Source organism: Hemitrygon akajei, chromosome 29 (genome assembly GCF_048418815.1).
Source record: "Hemitrygon akajei chromosome 29, sHemAka1.3, whole genome shotgun sequence".
Taxonomy (NCBI): Eukaryota; Metazoa; Chordata; class Chondrichthyes; order Myliobatiformes; family Dasyatidae; genus Hemitrygon; species Hemitrygon akajei.
The window spans coordinates 7819300-7835592 of NC_133152.1; the positions used below are offsets into that span (position 1 = coordinate 7819300).

The 16293-nt window shown below is 39.7% G+C and overlaps 1 protein-coding gene across 1 annotated transcript in view; it reads right to left on the reverse strand.

Annotated features, from left to right (window-relative positions):
* The window catches only part of exosc10 (exosome component 10), an 82076-nt gene that overhangs the window by 20206 nt on the left and 45577 nt on the right, over window positions 1-16293 (reverse strand). The window contains exons 13-20 of the mRNA XM_073031665.1: window positions 14891-14941; window positions 13718-13829; window positions 13069-13116; window positions 12730-12805; window positions 5758-5852; window positions 4695-4790; window positions 1961-2035; window positions 694-793 (exon numbers count right to left, since the gene is read on the reverse strand). Of these exons, the coding sequence (XP_072887766.1) occupies window positions 694-793; window positions 1961-2035; window positions 4695-4790; window positions 5758-5852; window positions 12730-12805; window positions 13069-13116; window positions 13718-13829; window positions 14891-14941 (653 nt within the window). The remainder of the gene's footprint in view (window positions 1-693; window positions 794-1960; window positions 2036-4694; window positions 4791-5757; window positions 5853-12729; window positions 12806-13068; window positions 13117-13717; window positions 13830-14890; window positions 14942-16293) is intronic.

A 16293-nucleotide genomic window follows, 5' to 3' on the forward strand; every position in this document is an offset into this window, starting at 1 on the left:
TTTAGAAATGGCGACTCGTGCATCCACCAACTTCATATCATCGCTATTAAAACCATAGTTTAAGGTCATCAAGTTCCAGAAATTTATCAAACATCAGTCCTGTTAGCTTCTACTGTTTTTTCCTCATTTTAATCTATTTCTAGTATATGAAACATGCAGTCTAAAAGGACGGAAACTAAAATAGAGGGAAAGAGGCAGAGAGAGGGGGGGGGTGAGAGGGAGACATTTTAGGCTATTAGTTGTATTAAGAGATTATGAAAAATATAATTTAACAAAATGGTGCTGGATATTTCTGAATTAAATTGGGTCCTATATATATTTTAAAACAGGAGTTCCCAAATGAAGAATCATCTACTTGGCTGCATCATTATGTTAAACCAATGCAAGAAAATGTAATTTCCTCTGTAATACCTCTATTGGGGAATATTAGAAAATTGACAGGCAAATAGAACTATGATAGAAAAAAGGTAAAATAGTCTCAAAGGGTGCCTACTTCTATTATCAAGGAAAACTACACATGATTTACTATCAATGTGTCAATTCAAACACAAACACGAAACTGTGGCATGCTTGTGTACTCGGTTCTGAATTCTCATTCTGTACATCTGGTTTCACAAAGTAATCCCCGACCATTAGAAATCACAGATAACAGGCACTGGTGATAGACAGAGTAAGGATGTTGCTTATGACAACCTGCAGGCTTTGGAGTTTCTTTCACTTTCTTGGCATTCTCTTGCTGCTTGCACTCCTTCTGTAAGTATTCCTGGCTTAGCAACTTCCACCTGTTACTCACCTGAAATTACACAAGTGTGAAATATACCAAGTCCATACATAATACATTTCTTCACTGTTAGATCGTTGTGGAGAAGAAATCACCACTGGTCACCAATTCAAATATTTAGGCCTTGATCAGATTTATGATATAACACATGATCCTTAAGATGAGTGCACTTACATTGCTGAATATTTTCAAAATAAAAACTGTCTATTTTTATTTGACATTTCCGGCTGCTGTAGTTTTTGCCTTTATAGTATGCACATATAGGAAAGGTGTGCTGCCTAAGCATACACATCAGTGTTTCTTTTTAACTTGCAACGTGAATTGGTTTTTAAAAGCTTTCCCTTTCTTGTGTCAAATACTCCATATACCTAGGCTAACTGCAGGTAATACTGACCTTAGATGATGCCACCATGAGATGGGAACTGTTTTCCACCAATTCCATTCATCTACCTGTAGATCCAAATGACCATTTTATGCACCACTGAAAATTATGCTACAGATCTCGGCCTACATCATAAACTTGCTCTTCTGAAGTAGAGGTCCCAAATGCATCCTGCATCAAGGACTAGAAAGTTTATTCCCACTCACTCTATTTATCAAGATTAATGAAGCATTTGTAGTTTTTACTTTGAATTAGAATGTTTCCACAACAAAGACATGAGAGACTGCAGACGCTGGAATCCAGAGCAAGAAACAAGGTGTTGCAAGAACTCTGTAGGTCAGGCAGAATCTGTAGGAGAGTCCTTCTGCCCACCCCACTTCCCTTATTTGTTTTTGTGCTCCATTTCATCACCTTTGATGTCTCACCTCCCAACTAATTTTGCTATTACCCTCTTCTATTCACCTATCTCCCCCCCCCCCCCCCCCCCACTCTTGCTTGCTAGCTAGCTTGCTCTTGCTCCAATCCTTCCCTTCACTTGTTTATACTATCTTTCCTCTTGGCTACCTGAAATGTCAACTGTCTATTTGCCCTCCATAGATATTGCCTGATCTGTTGCGTTCCTCCAGCTTTTTATTTGTTAACATTTCCAAAAATTAATTAATTGTCTGTAGCTTATATCAGCAGCAGCAGACGAATCATGTGAAGTCAGTTTGTCTTCTGTTCTGTAAATGAAAACTTGGGGAATAATTTACCAAATTCCACCAATTATCCTCTAGATAGATGCCTATGGTACTTACTTCATATATCTTGGTGGAAGGATCAAACTTTGCTGCTTGAGAGATGAATGCACTACTGTCCTTGCAAGGCAAATACTAGAAAGAGAAAAACTATTTTAACTGGTTGAGGAAACTGGGAAAAACAGTTTTCAGAGAAAAATTTGACCTCTGTGGGAAACAAAAGTCATGCATTCATTAGAATGTATGTGCCTGCTGGGTATTTGTATTGGCAGTTAAAATGGAGGCTCATGTAATTTCTTACCTCTGCCTCCAGCACCTCTTTAAGAATGTAGTTTCTTCCTGCAGATGTCAACATTTTCCAAAACAGGTAAGGTTTTTAGTGCCTGTGTTAGCAATATTATAAATTAGCTGTGAAGATTTCTTCTGATCAGATATCCCTGGTAATCTGTTGCCATTTTGTAATGTATTTACCTTTTTATTAGAAACTGAACAAAGTAAGCCACTATACGCAAGACCTCAAAATGAGATTGAGATTTGTGAAAACCTAACTAACCACACAATATAACAGGAGACAATTCCCACACATCTGTGCATCTGTACTAGGCAACTGTTTTTATGGAACAAATCAAAAAATTATAAAAGATTACATATATAGTATTGTAGTTCTGCATAAAGCATCAAATCCATTTTATTTTATCTCCTAAAATACTCATTAACAAATGTATAAGTGGATCTCCAAAATTAAAGTTGAATATTTTTCGCTGCAACTGATACGTTTGTCATTTGCTTAACATACAGTATACTTCTTTGTGTTTGCTAATCTCATTAGAAAAAGGTAACTAACTGTATAATAGGGTAGAAGCTGCAAAAAACGAGATTAAAGATTACAGGTTAATTTGCACACCAGCAATATGGCCATAGGAATTATTTTGACCACAAACATCTGCATTAAGCTTTACTGTCTTTGCAAGCAATACATCCATGAAACAAGAAAATAACAACATGAGGAAAAAGCAGGAGTAGGACACCTGACTCCTTTAGCTGCCGTGCAATTAAATTATGATCATGGCTAATCTGACCTCGGTATCAGTCACCATGGTCTTCTTCCTTGATCTGTCTCAAATTTAATGAATCAAATTAATAACCTAAGGTAGAAGTAACTTCTTGAAATAACTTCAGTTTAGTAATGGTACTGATGCAAGCAGTGCCAATGATTACAAACTTTACTTTATTATCTAACCAGATTTATTCTTGTTTGTTCTTCTCCACAGGCAGTATGATTATTATGGAGGCTCAAAAACTGGCCTTCTATAGCAGTAATATAGAGACTGTGATATCCCTTCCCCCTCATGTCAAATAGAGACAAGAATCTGCTTAAATAAACTGTAGACTGCAGATCTAAAAATAAATTTAATATTGTGTTGTGCAGTTCAACAACAGCCTGCAAAACCATAAGACACAGGAGCCATATGGCCCATTGAGTCTCCACCATTCATCATGACTTATTTATTATCTCGCTCAACTCTATTCTCCTACCTTCTCCCCATAACCTTTGACACCCTTACAATCAAGAACCTATCAACCTTGGCTTTAAATATACCCATTGACTTGGCTTCTTTCTACAGCTGTCTGTGGCAATGAATTCCACAGATTCGCCAATCTCTGGCTAAAGAAATTCCATCTCATCTCTGTTCTAAATGGGCATCTTTCTATTCTGACTCTGCAACCTCTGGTCCTAGACTCTTCCACGATTGGATACATCCTCTCCACATCCATTCTACATGGACCTTTCAATATTCAAAAGGTTTCAATGAGATTCCTCCCTCATTCTTCTAAACTCCACCTACTACAAGCCCAGGGCCATCAAACATTTCTCATACGTTAATGCTTTCATTCCTGGGATCACTCTCATGAATTTCCTCTGAACACTCTCCAATGCAGCACATTCTTGCTTTGGTAAGAGATCCAAAACTGCTCACGATACTCCAAGTGCAGACAGAATAATCCCTTATAAAACCTTAGCATTACATCCTTGCTTTTATATTCTAGTCCTTTCCCCAATATCAACCCAAAAATGTTTTCTTCAGGTATTGAAAGCAGCGACCAATACTTCAATGGGATTTGACAGTTCACAACCAAGAGCATCAGCCTCTTGATCTTATTCCACTAACTCAGAAATTCCAACTCTTTACCACCCTTAATTGATTTTGCCGCAATTTTTAAACAATATCTCTATCTTCTTGACTGCTCTGTCTTCACCTACATTAGTGAATTCCTTTATCATTTAAACACCTCAACAATGCAGCACTTCCTCTCCACTGCACTGTGTCAGACTGCACCGTTTTATCATCTTGCAGTGGGAGTTGAAACTACAGCCTTTTCATCTAGAGATAAGAATGCTAGTGATTGAAAGAAATTGACTACAAAAAAAATATATAGAGAGTTCTAGATAACTTGTGCACAGGTCCAGAGAAATTAGATTAAATTCTATTATGATGTTTAGAGAATATAAGTTCCAGTAATAACATATTTTGGCATAGAAAGACTTCAGAACTATGAGATAGTTGTAAAAAGACTATCTGGGTCATTAACATCCTTTGAAGAAGGAAGTCTATCTTAACTACAATCTAGTCTATGTGTAACTCCAGATGCACTAATGTGGTTTGATTCTTAACTGCATTCAGAAATGGCCTAAGAAATATATAGCCAATAAATTCTTGCCTTAGTATTGGCTCACATTTGTGTAAAAAAAATAAACACCTTTTAAACGCCAACATTAAGTAGTACAACTTACCATTCTGAAAGGGTTTTCAAATGATTCCAAAATGGCTTTTGCTTTTTGGTGTGCCCCTGTGCACTTTTCACATTCCTTTTTATTCAAAACAGTATCCTGTGGTGAAAAAGATTATCACTTACTCTACATAAATACATCTTAAGGAAACAACCCAGGCTACTTTTAAACAAAAATAAATACGAGATTATGGAGGCTTAAAATCTTGAGCAACACATACAAAAGCTGGAGGAACTCAGCAAGTCAGGTAGCATCAATGCTTATTCTCTTTCGTAGATGTTCCCTGACTTATGAGTTCCTCCAGGATTTTATGCCTGTTGCTTAAAAAACATTGTTGTTTTTGACACTTTTTATCATTTTAATGCACAACATTGCTCTAAACTAATTTATTGGAAAGGGAATAAACTAAAGGTTGTAATGTACAATGCTGCAGTACTACCAGACTGCACATTATAATCAAATATAACCTTGGGATTAAAAATCATCACTTCAGTTAGTTCAAGCAATTGGAGACAGATTGAGGAAAGCAAAGAAGTTATTCTAATAGATCTGAAAAACATAGCTTTGACTCAGTTTGGGAGAGAAAACGTCACGTAATATGGAAATGAGCAGTGTACACCAGCAATGCCGAGCTTGTACCTTTCAGCTGCGATAGTTATAAGCATCCAATTGTGCTCAGGGAAGGGAGAAATCTCATACCTCCCCAATGACCAGTTACCTTATGGAAAATTGGTGGTGTACATGGATATCTGATGACAGCATCTGTGAAGCAATTTGTCATTTATATAGACAGTGCAATATCACTTTATCCCAGCATAAATCAGCAACTTCAAACAAATACAAATGTGAAATTCAGGGAATCAGCTCCGAAATTCAGTTTTCCAGGATAATGAGGTGATGGAAACATACAACTAAACAAGAGGAAAATAGAAAACTTGACTTCATCAGCTGCTTAACTCAGACCCACAGTACTTTACTTAAAACTCACTGTTTGGTTAATTAGCTACTGGAACGTACAAGGATGCAGTGTATACTAGTAATTGGTATAAATAATAAAAGTACCTACATCAAATATTGTGATGATCGGTTTAGTGACACTGAGTGACAATGTCTCATTAGCCTTCAATTCTGGAAACAATTTACTGGATTGCATCAGTGGTACTGAAAAAGAGTAGACAGTACATGGATAATTTCACAACATACATCAAGCAAATTGAGAAGGAATCACTCATTCTTTTTGATAATGTGATACATGTTAATTTTTTGTTTTAAAATGAATGAAAATGCCTGTTAGAAGTTCAGGCAGTGTGAATTGTCAAAATATAGGGAGATGGTATTGGAGAGTGTGATGGTTTGCAGTGGCAGATCTGCGCAATATCTTAAGTACCTGAATAGTAATGAATTGGTGGGAATAATACATCTCCCCAGCCACTTCAGCATGATGCAATATAAATTAACTAACAAATCATACAAAGGCTCAAACCTTGGCTAAAGTTTAAGGTGAATGCCCTTCAGCCTACTTTTGAGATACCCCAATAGTTTCAAAGAGCTACTCCAGATTCCAGTCAATCACTTCAAGCAGAAAGTAACTAATTTATAAACTTGATTCAGTCAGTGTGAAGTACATATTCCCTAAATTTTCCAATTCCTTATTATCTTACCAGGTGCCATAATAGTTGTTTGGCTTGGATACACCAACCATTCAATTACACTTTGGAGAAACAATTACCTTAATTGCTAAAACTGCCTTCACTTTCCAAATATTTAGTGGAAACACTGAGATTTATTAAAGCAGTTAAGGCAAAGCTCAAATGGATTACAGTCTGCCCTCTTTACCCGCAGGGATTGGTTCCAAGACCCCTCGCAGATACCAAAATTCGCAGATGCTCAAGTCCCTTATTCATCCTGTCTCAATGCGGTGGACCTTAGGACCCAGCGGAACCCAAGACCTTATTTAACCAGTTTCAGTTTGGTGGGCGTTAGGACCCAGCTGCAGAGATCTGAATCCGCAGTGTTTCTGTTCACAAAAATAATCACGATCACGATTGAAAATAAAGTGGAAATAATAAAGCGATCGGAAAGAAGTGAAGCGCCATCGGTCATTGGAAAAGCGTTAGGGTACATTGGTCAACGATCGGAACAATTTTAAAGGATAAAGTGAGAAAGGCTGTGCCCCAATGAAAGCTACAATTATTACTAAGCAATGCAGTGGTTTAATTATTGGGTTTTGGGTTTTTGATCCTCCACATCAACCCGGCACAGTGGAGAGCACCCTCAATAGCAATCTGACACTAGATTGAACTCGGGAACTTCCCGAGCCCCGGGAAATTCTAAAGAATACAGTCCTAACCTATTCAATCTTTCCTTATAACTCAGACCTGGCAACATCCCTGTAAATTTTCTCTGTACTCTTTTAACTTTGTTTACATCTTCCCTGTAGGTAGGTGTGCAATTTTGGTCACAATACTCCAAATTACCACATCTCACAATCAAAATAACATCCCACCTTCTGTAATCAATATATTGATTTACGAAGTCCTATGTGCCAAAAGCTTTCTTGACGACCCTATCTACCTGTGACACCACTTTCAATGAATTATGTACCTGTATTTCCAAATCCCTTTGTTCTACCACACTTGTTAGTGCCCTACCATTCACTGTGTAAACTTAATCCGGTTGGTCCTACTGAAGTGTATTAAATTCCTTCTGTGATTTTTCAAACCTTTTTTCTAGCTGATGCAGATCCCTCTGCAAGCCATGATAACCTTCGTCACTGCTCACTACACCCTCAATCTTGGCGTCATCTGCAGATTTGCTGAACCAGTGAACAACACTATCAGAGATGACAAACAACAACGTACCCAGCACTGATTCCTGTGGACACACCACGAGTCACAGGCCTCTAGTCAGAGAGGCAACAATCTACTTCCAGTCTATAGCTTTTCAAAGCCAATGTCTAATCCATTTACCACCTCATCCTGAATACCGAGCAACTGAACCCTCTTGGCCAGCTTCCCATGCAGGACCTTGTCAAGTGCTTTACTAAGGTCCACGTAAACAACATTCACTGCCTTGCCTTCATCCATTATCCGGGTAACTTCTCCGAAAAACTCAAAAGACTGGTTTGACGTGACCTACCAGGCATGAAGCCATTATGACTATCCTTAATCAGTCTGTATTGATCCAAATAACTATAGTTGCAAGAAAATGTTTGTGAGTCCTTTATAATTACCTGCTTTTCTGCATTACTCATAAAATGTCATTGGATCTTCATCTACATCACAATAATAGACAAACACAATCTGCCTCAACTAATAACACACAAACAATTGTACTTTTCATGTCTTTATGGAACACATTGCTTAATCATTCACAGTGCAGGCTGGAGAATTATGTGAACACTTGTATTTAGTAACTGGTAGAACTTCCTTTAGCAACAATAACCTCCATCAAACATTTCCTGTAGTTGCTGATCATTCTTGCACAATGGCACAGAGGAATTTTCGACCACTCCTCCACACAAAACTGTTTTAGTTCATTAATATTTCTGGGATACCTTGCATGAACGGCTCTCTTCAGGGTATGCCACAGCATCTCAATTGGGTTAAGATCTGATCTCTGATTTGGCCATTCCAAAACACAAATTCTTTTTTAAAATCATTCTGTTGTTGATTTACTCTTGTGTTTCAGATCACTGACTTGTTGCATCATCCAACTTCTATAAAGCTTCAGGTGATGGACCACTACCCTGAAAAATGTCTTGATAAAATTTTGAGTTCATTGGTTCCTCAATAATTGCAAGCGGTTGAGGCCCTGAGGCAGCAAAGCAGCCCAAATCCATGATGTTCCTTCCACCGTGCTTCACAGTTGGGATGAGGTTTTGGTGCTGGTGTGCAGTGCTCTTTTTCACCAAACACAGCAGTGTGTATTTCTGCCAAAAAATTCAACTTTTGTTTCACCTGTTCATAGAATATTATCCCAGAAGAGTGGTCTTTTGCAAACTTGAGATGTGCAGCAATGTCTTTTAGGGGAAAAAATGGTTTCCTCTGTGGTTTCCATGAACACCATTCTTGTTCAGTGTTTTTCTTATAGCGGATACAAAAGAACAAAGAATTTAGCAAGTTCTAGAGTCTTCTGCTGTTACTCTTGGGTTCTTTTTTCACCTCCTTCAGGAGGACTAATAGGACTAACTGTTACTACTGACGAAGGGTCTCAGCCCGAAACTTCGACAGTGCTTCTTCCTATAGATGCTGCCTGGCCTGCTGCGTTCCACCAGCATTTTGTGTGTTTTCCTGAGAAGAGCAGGCTCAGTCAGTAACCTTTTTTATAGGGCAGGGCACCTCTACAACCCATACCACCAATCTCGGCTCATTGATTCGAACACCTGTCTTCAAATAGCCCAGAGGTTCATGTACTTTTTAAACCCAGAGTGCGATTGTTTAAATGGTGTACTCAGTATTGACAAGAAGTACAATTGTGTTATTAATTTAAGCAGATTATGCTTGTCTATTATTGTGACTTAGATGAAGATCAGACCACATTTTATGAGTAATTAATGCAGAAAACCAAGTAATTGTAAAGGGTTCACAGCTTTTTTCTTGAAAATGTATATATCCAGTTCCTTAGAATACCTCCCAGTAACTTTCCCACAACTGATGTCAGACTCACTGATCTAAATTTCCTGGTTTCAGTTTACAGACTTTTTTTTAAAACAGCAGAACAAAACTGGCAATCTTCCAATCCTCTGGCACCTCTCCTGTTGCTAAGGATGCTTTAAGTATCTCTGCTATGGCCCCAGCAATTTCTGCACTTCCCTCTGTAGGGTCCGAGTGAGCACCTTGTCAGGCTCTGGGGATTTATGCACCCTGATTTGCCTCAGGGTAGCAAACACCCCCTCCTCTGTAATCTGTACAGGGTCCATGAAGTTGATGCTGCTTTGCCTCACTTCCACAGACTCTGTATATGTCTCCCGAGTAAATATAGATTTAAGATCTCCACCATCTGTTTTGGTTCCACACATGGATTACCATTTTGGTCTGCCACATGTCCAGTTTTGTCCCTAGCAATTCTTTTGCTCTTAAACGATTCTTTCTTAAGTGTTCTCTTGCATTTCTTGTGCTCCATCAGCACCTCATTTGTTTGTACTTGCCAATACCTGCTAGGCACCTCCTTTTTTTTATATCTTAACTAGGGCTTCAATATCTCTTAAAAACCAAGGATCCCTGCACCTTTACCTTTTATTCTGACAGACATCAACAGGCTTTGTGCTCTTAAAATTTCGTTTTTGAAGGCCTCTCACTTTCTAAGCGCACCTTTGTCTAAACCAGAAGAAGAGGGCCTTTAAAGATGGTGATCGGTTGGAGCTTAAAAGAGTTCAGAAGGAACTCAGAGTACAGATAAGGGGGGCAAAGGAGCAGTATAGGAGGAAGCTAGAACAAAAGCTGCAGAAAAAAAGCATGAAGGAGGTGTGGGATGGGATGAAGATCATCACCGGATGCGGTGCAAAGCGGGGGGCAAACATAAGTGGAGATGTGGAGAAAGCGAACCAGCTGAACAACTTCTTCAACAGGTTCGACAGCTCAATCTCATCCTCACCGCAGAAATCCACACCAGGCTTACTTCCCTCACAGGAAAATAGCCACTCACAGGAGACCTTGCCCATGCCCAGGATTACGGCTGCACAGGTGGAAGGTCAACTGAGGAAGATCTGTACCAGCAAGGCGGCTGGACCGGATGGAGTTTCCCCACGATTACTGAGGGCCTGTGCGACTGAGCTGGGAGAACCACTACAGCGCATCTTCAACATGAGCCTGGAGCAGAGAAGAGTACCCAGACAGTGGAAAACATCCTGTATTGTCCCGGTACCGAAGAAACCACAACCAAAGGAGTTGAATGACTTCAGACCTGTTGCCTTGACGTCGCACGTGATGAAGACCATGGAGCGGCTGATAATACAGAATCTGAGGCCACAAACCAGGCACGCCCGGGATCCTCTTCAGTTTGCGTATAAGGAGAAGGTGGGAATGGAGGATGCTATCACGTATTTGCTGCACAAATCACTCTCTCACCTGGATGGGGTCAGTGGTGCTGTGAGGATTACATTCCTGGACTTCTCTAGTGCCTTTAACACCATCCAGCCCAAGATCTTAAGGCACAAACTAACGGAGATGGGAGTAGACTCTCACATGGTGGATTGGATAGTGGACTACTTGACAGATAGACCTCAGTATGTGCGGTTGGGAGACTGTAGGTCTGACACGGTGGTCAGCAGCACAGGGGCGCCGCAGGGAACCGTACTCTCTCCGGTCCTGTTCACCCTGTACACATCAGACTTCCAATATAACTCGGAGTCCTGCCATGTGCAGAAGTTCGCTGATGACACGGCCATAGTGGGGTGTGTCAGGAATGGACAGGAGGAGGAGTATAGGAAACTGATACAGAACTTTGTGATATGGTGCAACTCAAACTACCTGCGTCTCAATATCACCAAGACCAAGGAGATGGTGGTGGACTTTAGGAGATCTAGGCCTCATATGGAGCCAGTGATCATTAATGGAGAATGTGTGGAGCAGGTTAAGACCTACAAGTATCTGGGAGTACAGTTAGACGAGAAGCTAGACTGGACTGCCAACACAGATGCCTTGTGCAGGAAGGCACAGAGTCAAATGTACTTCCTAAGAAGGTTGGCGTCATTCAATGTCTGTAGTGAGATGCTGAAGATGTTCTATAGGTCAGTTGTGGAGAGCGCCCTCTTCTTTGTGGTGGCGTGTTGGGGAGGAAGCATTAAGAAGAGGGACGCCTCACGTCTTAATAAGCTGGTAAGGAAGGCGGGCTCTGTCGTGGGCAAAGTACTGGAGAGTTTAACATCGGTAGCTGAGCGAAGGGCGCTGAGTAGGCTACGGTCAATTATGGATAACTCTGAACATCCTCTACATAGCACCATCCTGAGACAGAGAAGCAGTTTCAGCGACAGGTTACTATCGATGCAATGCTCCTCAGACAGGATGAAGAGGTCAATACTCCCCAATGCCATTAGGCTTTACAATTCTACCGCCAGGACTTAAGAACTTTTTAAAGCTATTATTAATGCTTTTTGAGATGGTGATTTAGATGCATATCATATTTTTTTTTTACTGAGTTAAGTATTGTATGTAATTAGTTTTGCTACAACAAGTGTATGGGACATTGGGAAAAAAAAGTTGAATTTCCCCATGGGGATGAATAAAGTATCTATCTATCTATCTTTGCCAGAAAACAGACTGTCCCAATCCACACCTTCCGATCAATTCTGATACCATCAAAATTGACCTTTCTCCAATTTAGAATCTCAACCCACTTTTTGCATATTTACTTTGAAACTAATGGCATTGTGATCACTGGATGCAACATGTTCCCCTACACAAACTTGCCCTCATTCCCTAGTAGCTAGTATCGGACGCTCTCTCGTTGGGACTTTTACATACTGATGAAGGAAACTTTCTGGAACATATCTGACAAACTCTATCCCATCTTCTCCTCTTACAGTATGGGATTCCCAATCAATATGGGGAAAGTTAAAATCACCTACCATAATAACCTTAGGTCTTTTGCAACAGTGCAATGTCTTTACAAACTTGCTCCTCTAAACCCCCAGGACTGTTGGGTGGTCTGTAATGCAGTCAGCTAGTCATACCTTTCTTATGTTTCAGTTCCACCCATAAGGCCTCACTAGTCAACTTCTTCAGTCTGTCCTGACGAAGCACTGCCGTGACATTTTCCCTAACTACAGGTAGTAACACCACCCCACCTTCTCTGTCACGTCTAAAACAATGGAACCCCGGTTGTTAATCCAGCCCCTCCTGCAACCAAGTCTCACAACGTCACAATTCCAGGTGTTGATCCATGCACTGAGCTCATTTTCCTTTCCTATGATACTTTCCCACTATGTGGGAGGGAAACGTCAGATTGATATTAGAATAGGTTAAAAGGTCTGTGGGTAAAGTTGGGAGAAAAAACAATAAAGTAACAGATATAAAAATATCCACAAGCCTCAGCCTACCTGAGCCATGAATCATCCGCACTTCATCTGAAAGGTGGGAATTGTCATGAGGTCCAAAGAGCACATTCTCAGCTTTCTTTAAAACAAAATGAGTAGTCTTAAAATGGCAGTGTGTGGGTCGCCACAGCATCTCCAATTTCATCAGCTAGTCACTGAAGTACCAGCGAGAATCAGATTATCTCATTGAATTATATTACTCGGGTCACTCGATAAAAAAACAAAGTATTTCGTCTTTCTAGGCAACTGGAGGAAATACAGAGGACATTTTACACAATTTCTTTGATTACTTTAGAGTTTCACGGAGCTAACTGGGTGGTTATCAACTAGTTGAATACTTACTGCCTGTACTAGTGGGCTTGTCTTCTGTGGCAATGGGGTTGATTCTGTCTGGAGAAAAAAGCATTACAAGTGAAGCAATTTCTGGGTTTTTTTGCAACTGTAAGTTAAAAGAAAATTTCATTACATACAGGATCCACCAATGAACAATAACTTTAACAAAAGAAAACTGAGTGATAATGGCAGAAATAAAATAATATCTACTTAGTTATTGATAGGACATTACATAAATTTTTGACTCTAGAAATGTGCCCACATTATCTGAAATGACTAAAAGAATACTGTTGTTTGAGTTTAATAAATTGCTGATACTTTTGACTTCTACACTGATCAGTTGCTGTCAACTCGAATTGAGTGACAACATTTTCTAATATTTGGCAATTATGTACTTTGAAAGCACTGATACAAGCAGGAGAAATTCGGGGCATAAGTTGATCACAAAAAAAAATCATTTCCCAATACACACAAAAAATTTCCAGTAGCAATCAACCTTTGCTGACAAAAGTAATGCCAGTAATTTCTGCATTTTAGTTCAGAAGGCATAACTACAACTGGTAGTTTAAGGTACAGTTTTCAATTTGTACTTACGTCATTCAATGTTTCTTAGGCAAACAGATTATTACATCTAGAGGCCATAAAGTCAGATTATTACCTTAAGAAGAGGCATATCTCGTGCCTGTTGGACCAGGAGATGCAATTCATTGATCTGCTGGCGAACTAGTGGAGGAGTGGGATTGCAACAAGCTACAATTCCCTGAGGCTCTCTGGGGATGGAAGGGAAGTCAGATTATCTCTGGGTTGGAAGAATTCTGCTGTGTCAGAATATTATAATGTTCCAAAATAAATAAAAGTTAAGTAAAACAATTGTTTTTACAAGCCAACTATCACCAACCAAACCCCTCATCAAACATTGTGAAGGAAAACCTATCAAAACTGCCTGGAGAAGGTACAGTAAATTTCCACTGAATACAGAAAACAACAACTTTTGGCTGTCTTAAACCTCAGCAGGTTGTAATGTAAAATCTACAGCAAACTATTTCCCAAGACTATGCTCAATTCTCATTTCCTTTTTCTTACTGAAGTGGAGTCAGTCACATTTTTTTGTTCTGTATTATTGCTGTCTTGGGACATTTGAGGCTTTGGAGGATTTGAGCAGAAAGATGAATAAGATTCTGGTAGTGATAAGTGACTGCATAAAATAATAATCTTTATGAAACATAAGAAATTAAACTTTATTTTTTTTAAAGCATCTTATATCTAAGAAGGGTAGATGGCATCCTTCTCTCAGCATGACTGTAATACCTCAAGGTTTCCATGCTTACTCAGGGCCAGAGCAAAAGATGTCTTGAGTATAAATGGACAAATGGGTGGATAGCATTGAAATTTTGTACAAATTACATGGGTAGGTTCAGAATGGAAGACACATGTCTGCCTTTGCTTTCCTTAACCCTTACACTTTTCTATATTCTAAGCTATTTATAGTATCTGAAATAAACTTCCTAGAAATCCAAACTTAACTGCATTTATTAGGTACATGATGTCACTCTTATACTGGGCAACACTGATCAGAATAGCAGGCGCTCACAATGTGAGAGGCCTCAATCTTGGGAAATGGTTACAAGGACGACTGGGAAAGCCAAACCAATCTTTCTGAATCTTGCATGTACAAATTCTACAAACTAGGGAGCTGGGACGAAAAGATAAACAATCCATTATTTAAATAACCTTGCTCAGTTAATTAATTAGTGAAATTAATTACTTTACCATCACCACCCATTGTAGCTTGGACCCAGCTCTGACATATTACAGTGGGAGTATAACTTACTTTGGTAGCTCCTCTGATATTTTGATCAGCATGTGGTTGGGCAAAACATAGCTGTGGAGGAAAAATAAAACGCAAGTCAACTTTCCACACAGAACAATTCCAATCCAGTTTCAGTTATAGTTATGAGGATAATTTCTGTTTTAAGGGCTTATCGCTGCAACAGCTCTACAGCAGACACAATATCAATGGCCCTTCACCTAGCCTTAGATCACCTGGACAGTCCAAACACCTGTGCCAGGGTGTTACTCACTGACTATAGCCCAGCATTTAACACCATCATTCCCACAGTCCTGATTGATAAGTTAAAGATCTCAGCAGATGTACCTCCCACTGTAATTGGATCCCTGACTTCCTAACCAGAAGACCACAATCTGTGCAGATTGGTAATAATTTCTCCTCCTCACTGACGATCAACAATGGCACACCACAGGGATGTGTGCTTAGCCCACTGCTCGACTCACTCTATACCCATGACTGTTTGGCTGGGTATAGCTCAAATACCGTCAATAAATTTACTGATGATACAATCATCGTTGGCAGAGTCTCAGATGGAGAACAGAGAGCATGCATGAGCAAGAGATGCCAGCTAGTTCAGCAGCAACAATCTTGCACTCAATGTCAGTAAGACCAAAGAGCTGACTGTGAACTTCAGAAAGGGGAGGACAAGGGAACATGAACCAGTCCTCGCAGAGGTATCAGAAGTGGAGAGAATCAGTAATTTCAAGTTACTGGGTGTCAAGATCTCTGAAGATCTAACCTGGTCCCAAAATACTGATCCAGCTATAAAGAAGGCTATATTGCATTACGAGCTTGTGGTGATTTGGTTTGTCACATAAAACACTTGATATCTACAAATGTACCGTGGAGAGCATTCTGACAGGCTGCATCATCACTGTCTGGTATGAGGGCGGAGGGGGGCTACTGCAGAGGATCAAAAGAAGCTACAAAAATTTGTAAAATTAGTCAGCTCCATCTTGGATACTAGCCTCTGTAGTATCCAAGACATCTTCAAGGAGCGGTGCCTCAGAAAGGCAGCGTCCATTATTAAGAACCCCAATCACCCAGGGCATGTCCCCTTCTCATTGGTTCCATAAGGAAGGAGGTACAGAAGCATGAAGGCACACACTCAGTGATTCAGGAATGGCTTCTTCCCCTCTGCCATCTGATTCCTAAATGGATCCAGGAACACTACCTCACTTTTTTTTTAAAGACACTGTTTAATATACATATATATATACCGTAGATTCCGGACTACAGAGCGCACCTGATTATTAGCCGCAGGCTCTAATTTTAGAAATAAAATCAATTTTTTAATTGTAAAGGCCGCACCGGATTTTAGGCCGCACCGCTACTTTTAAATATACATACGTATCGGTAACACAAATTACGTTGCATATACTTTT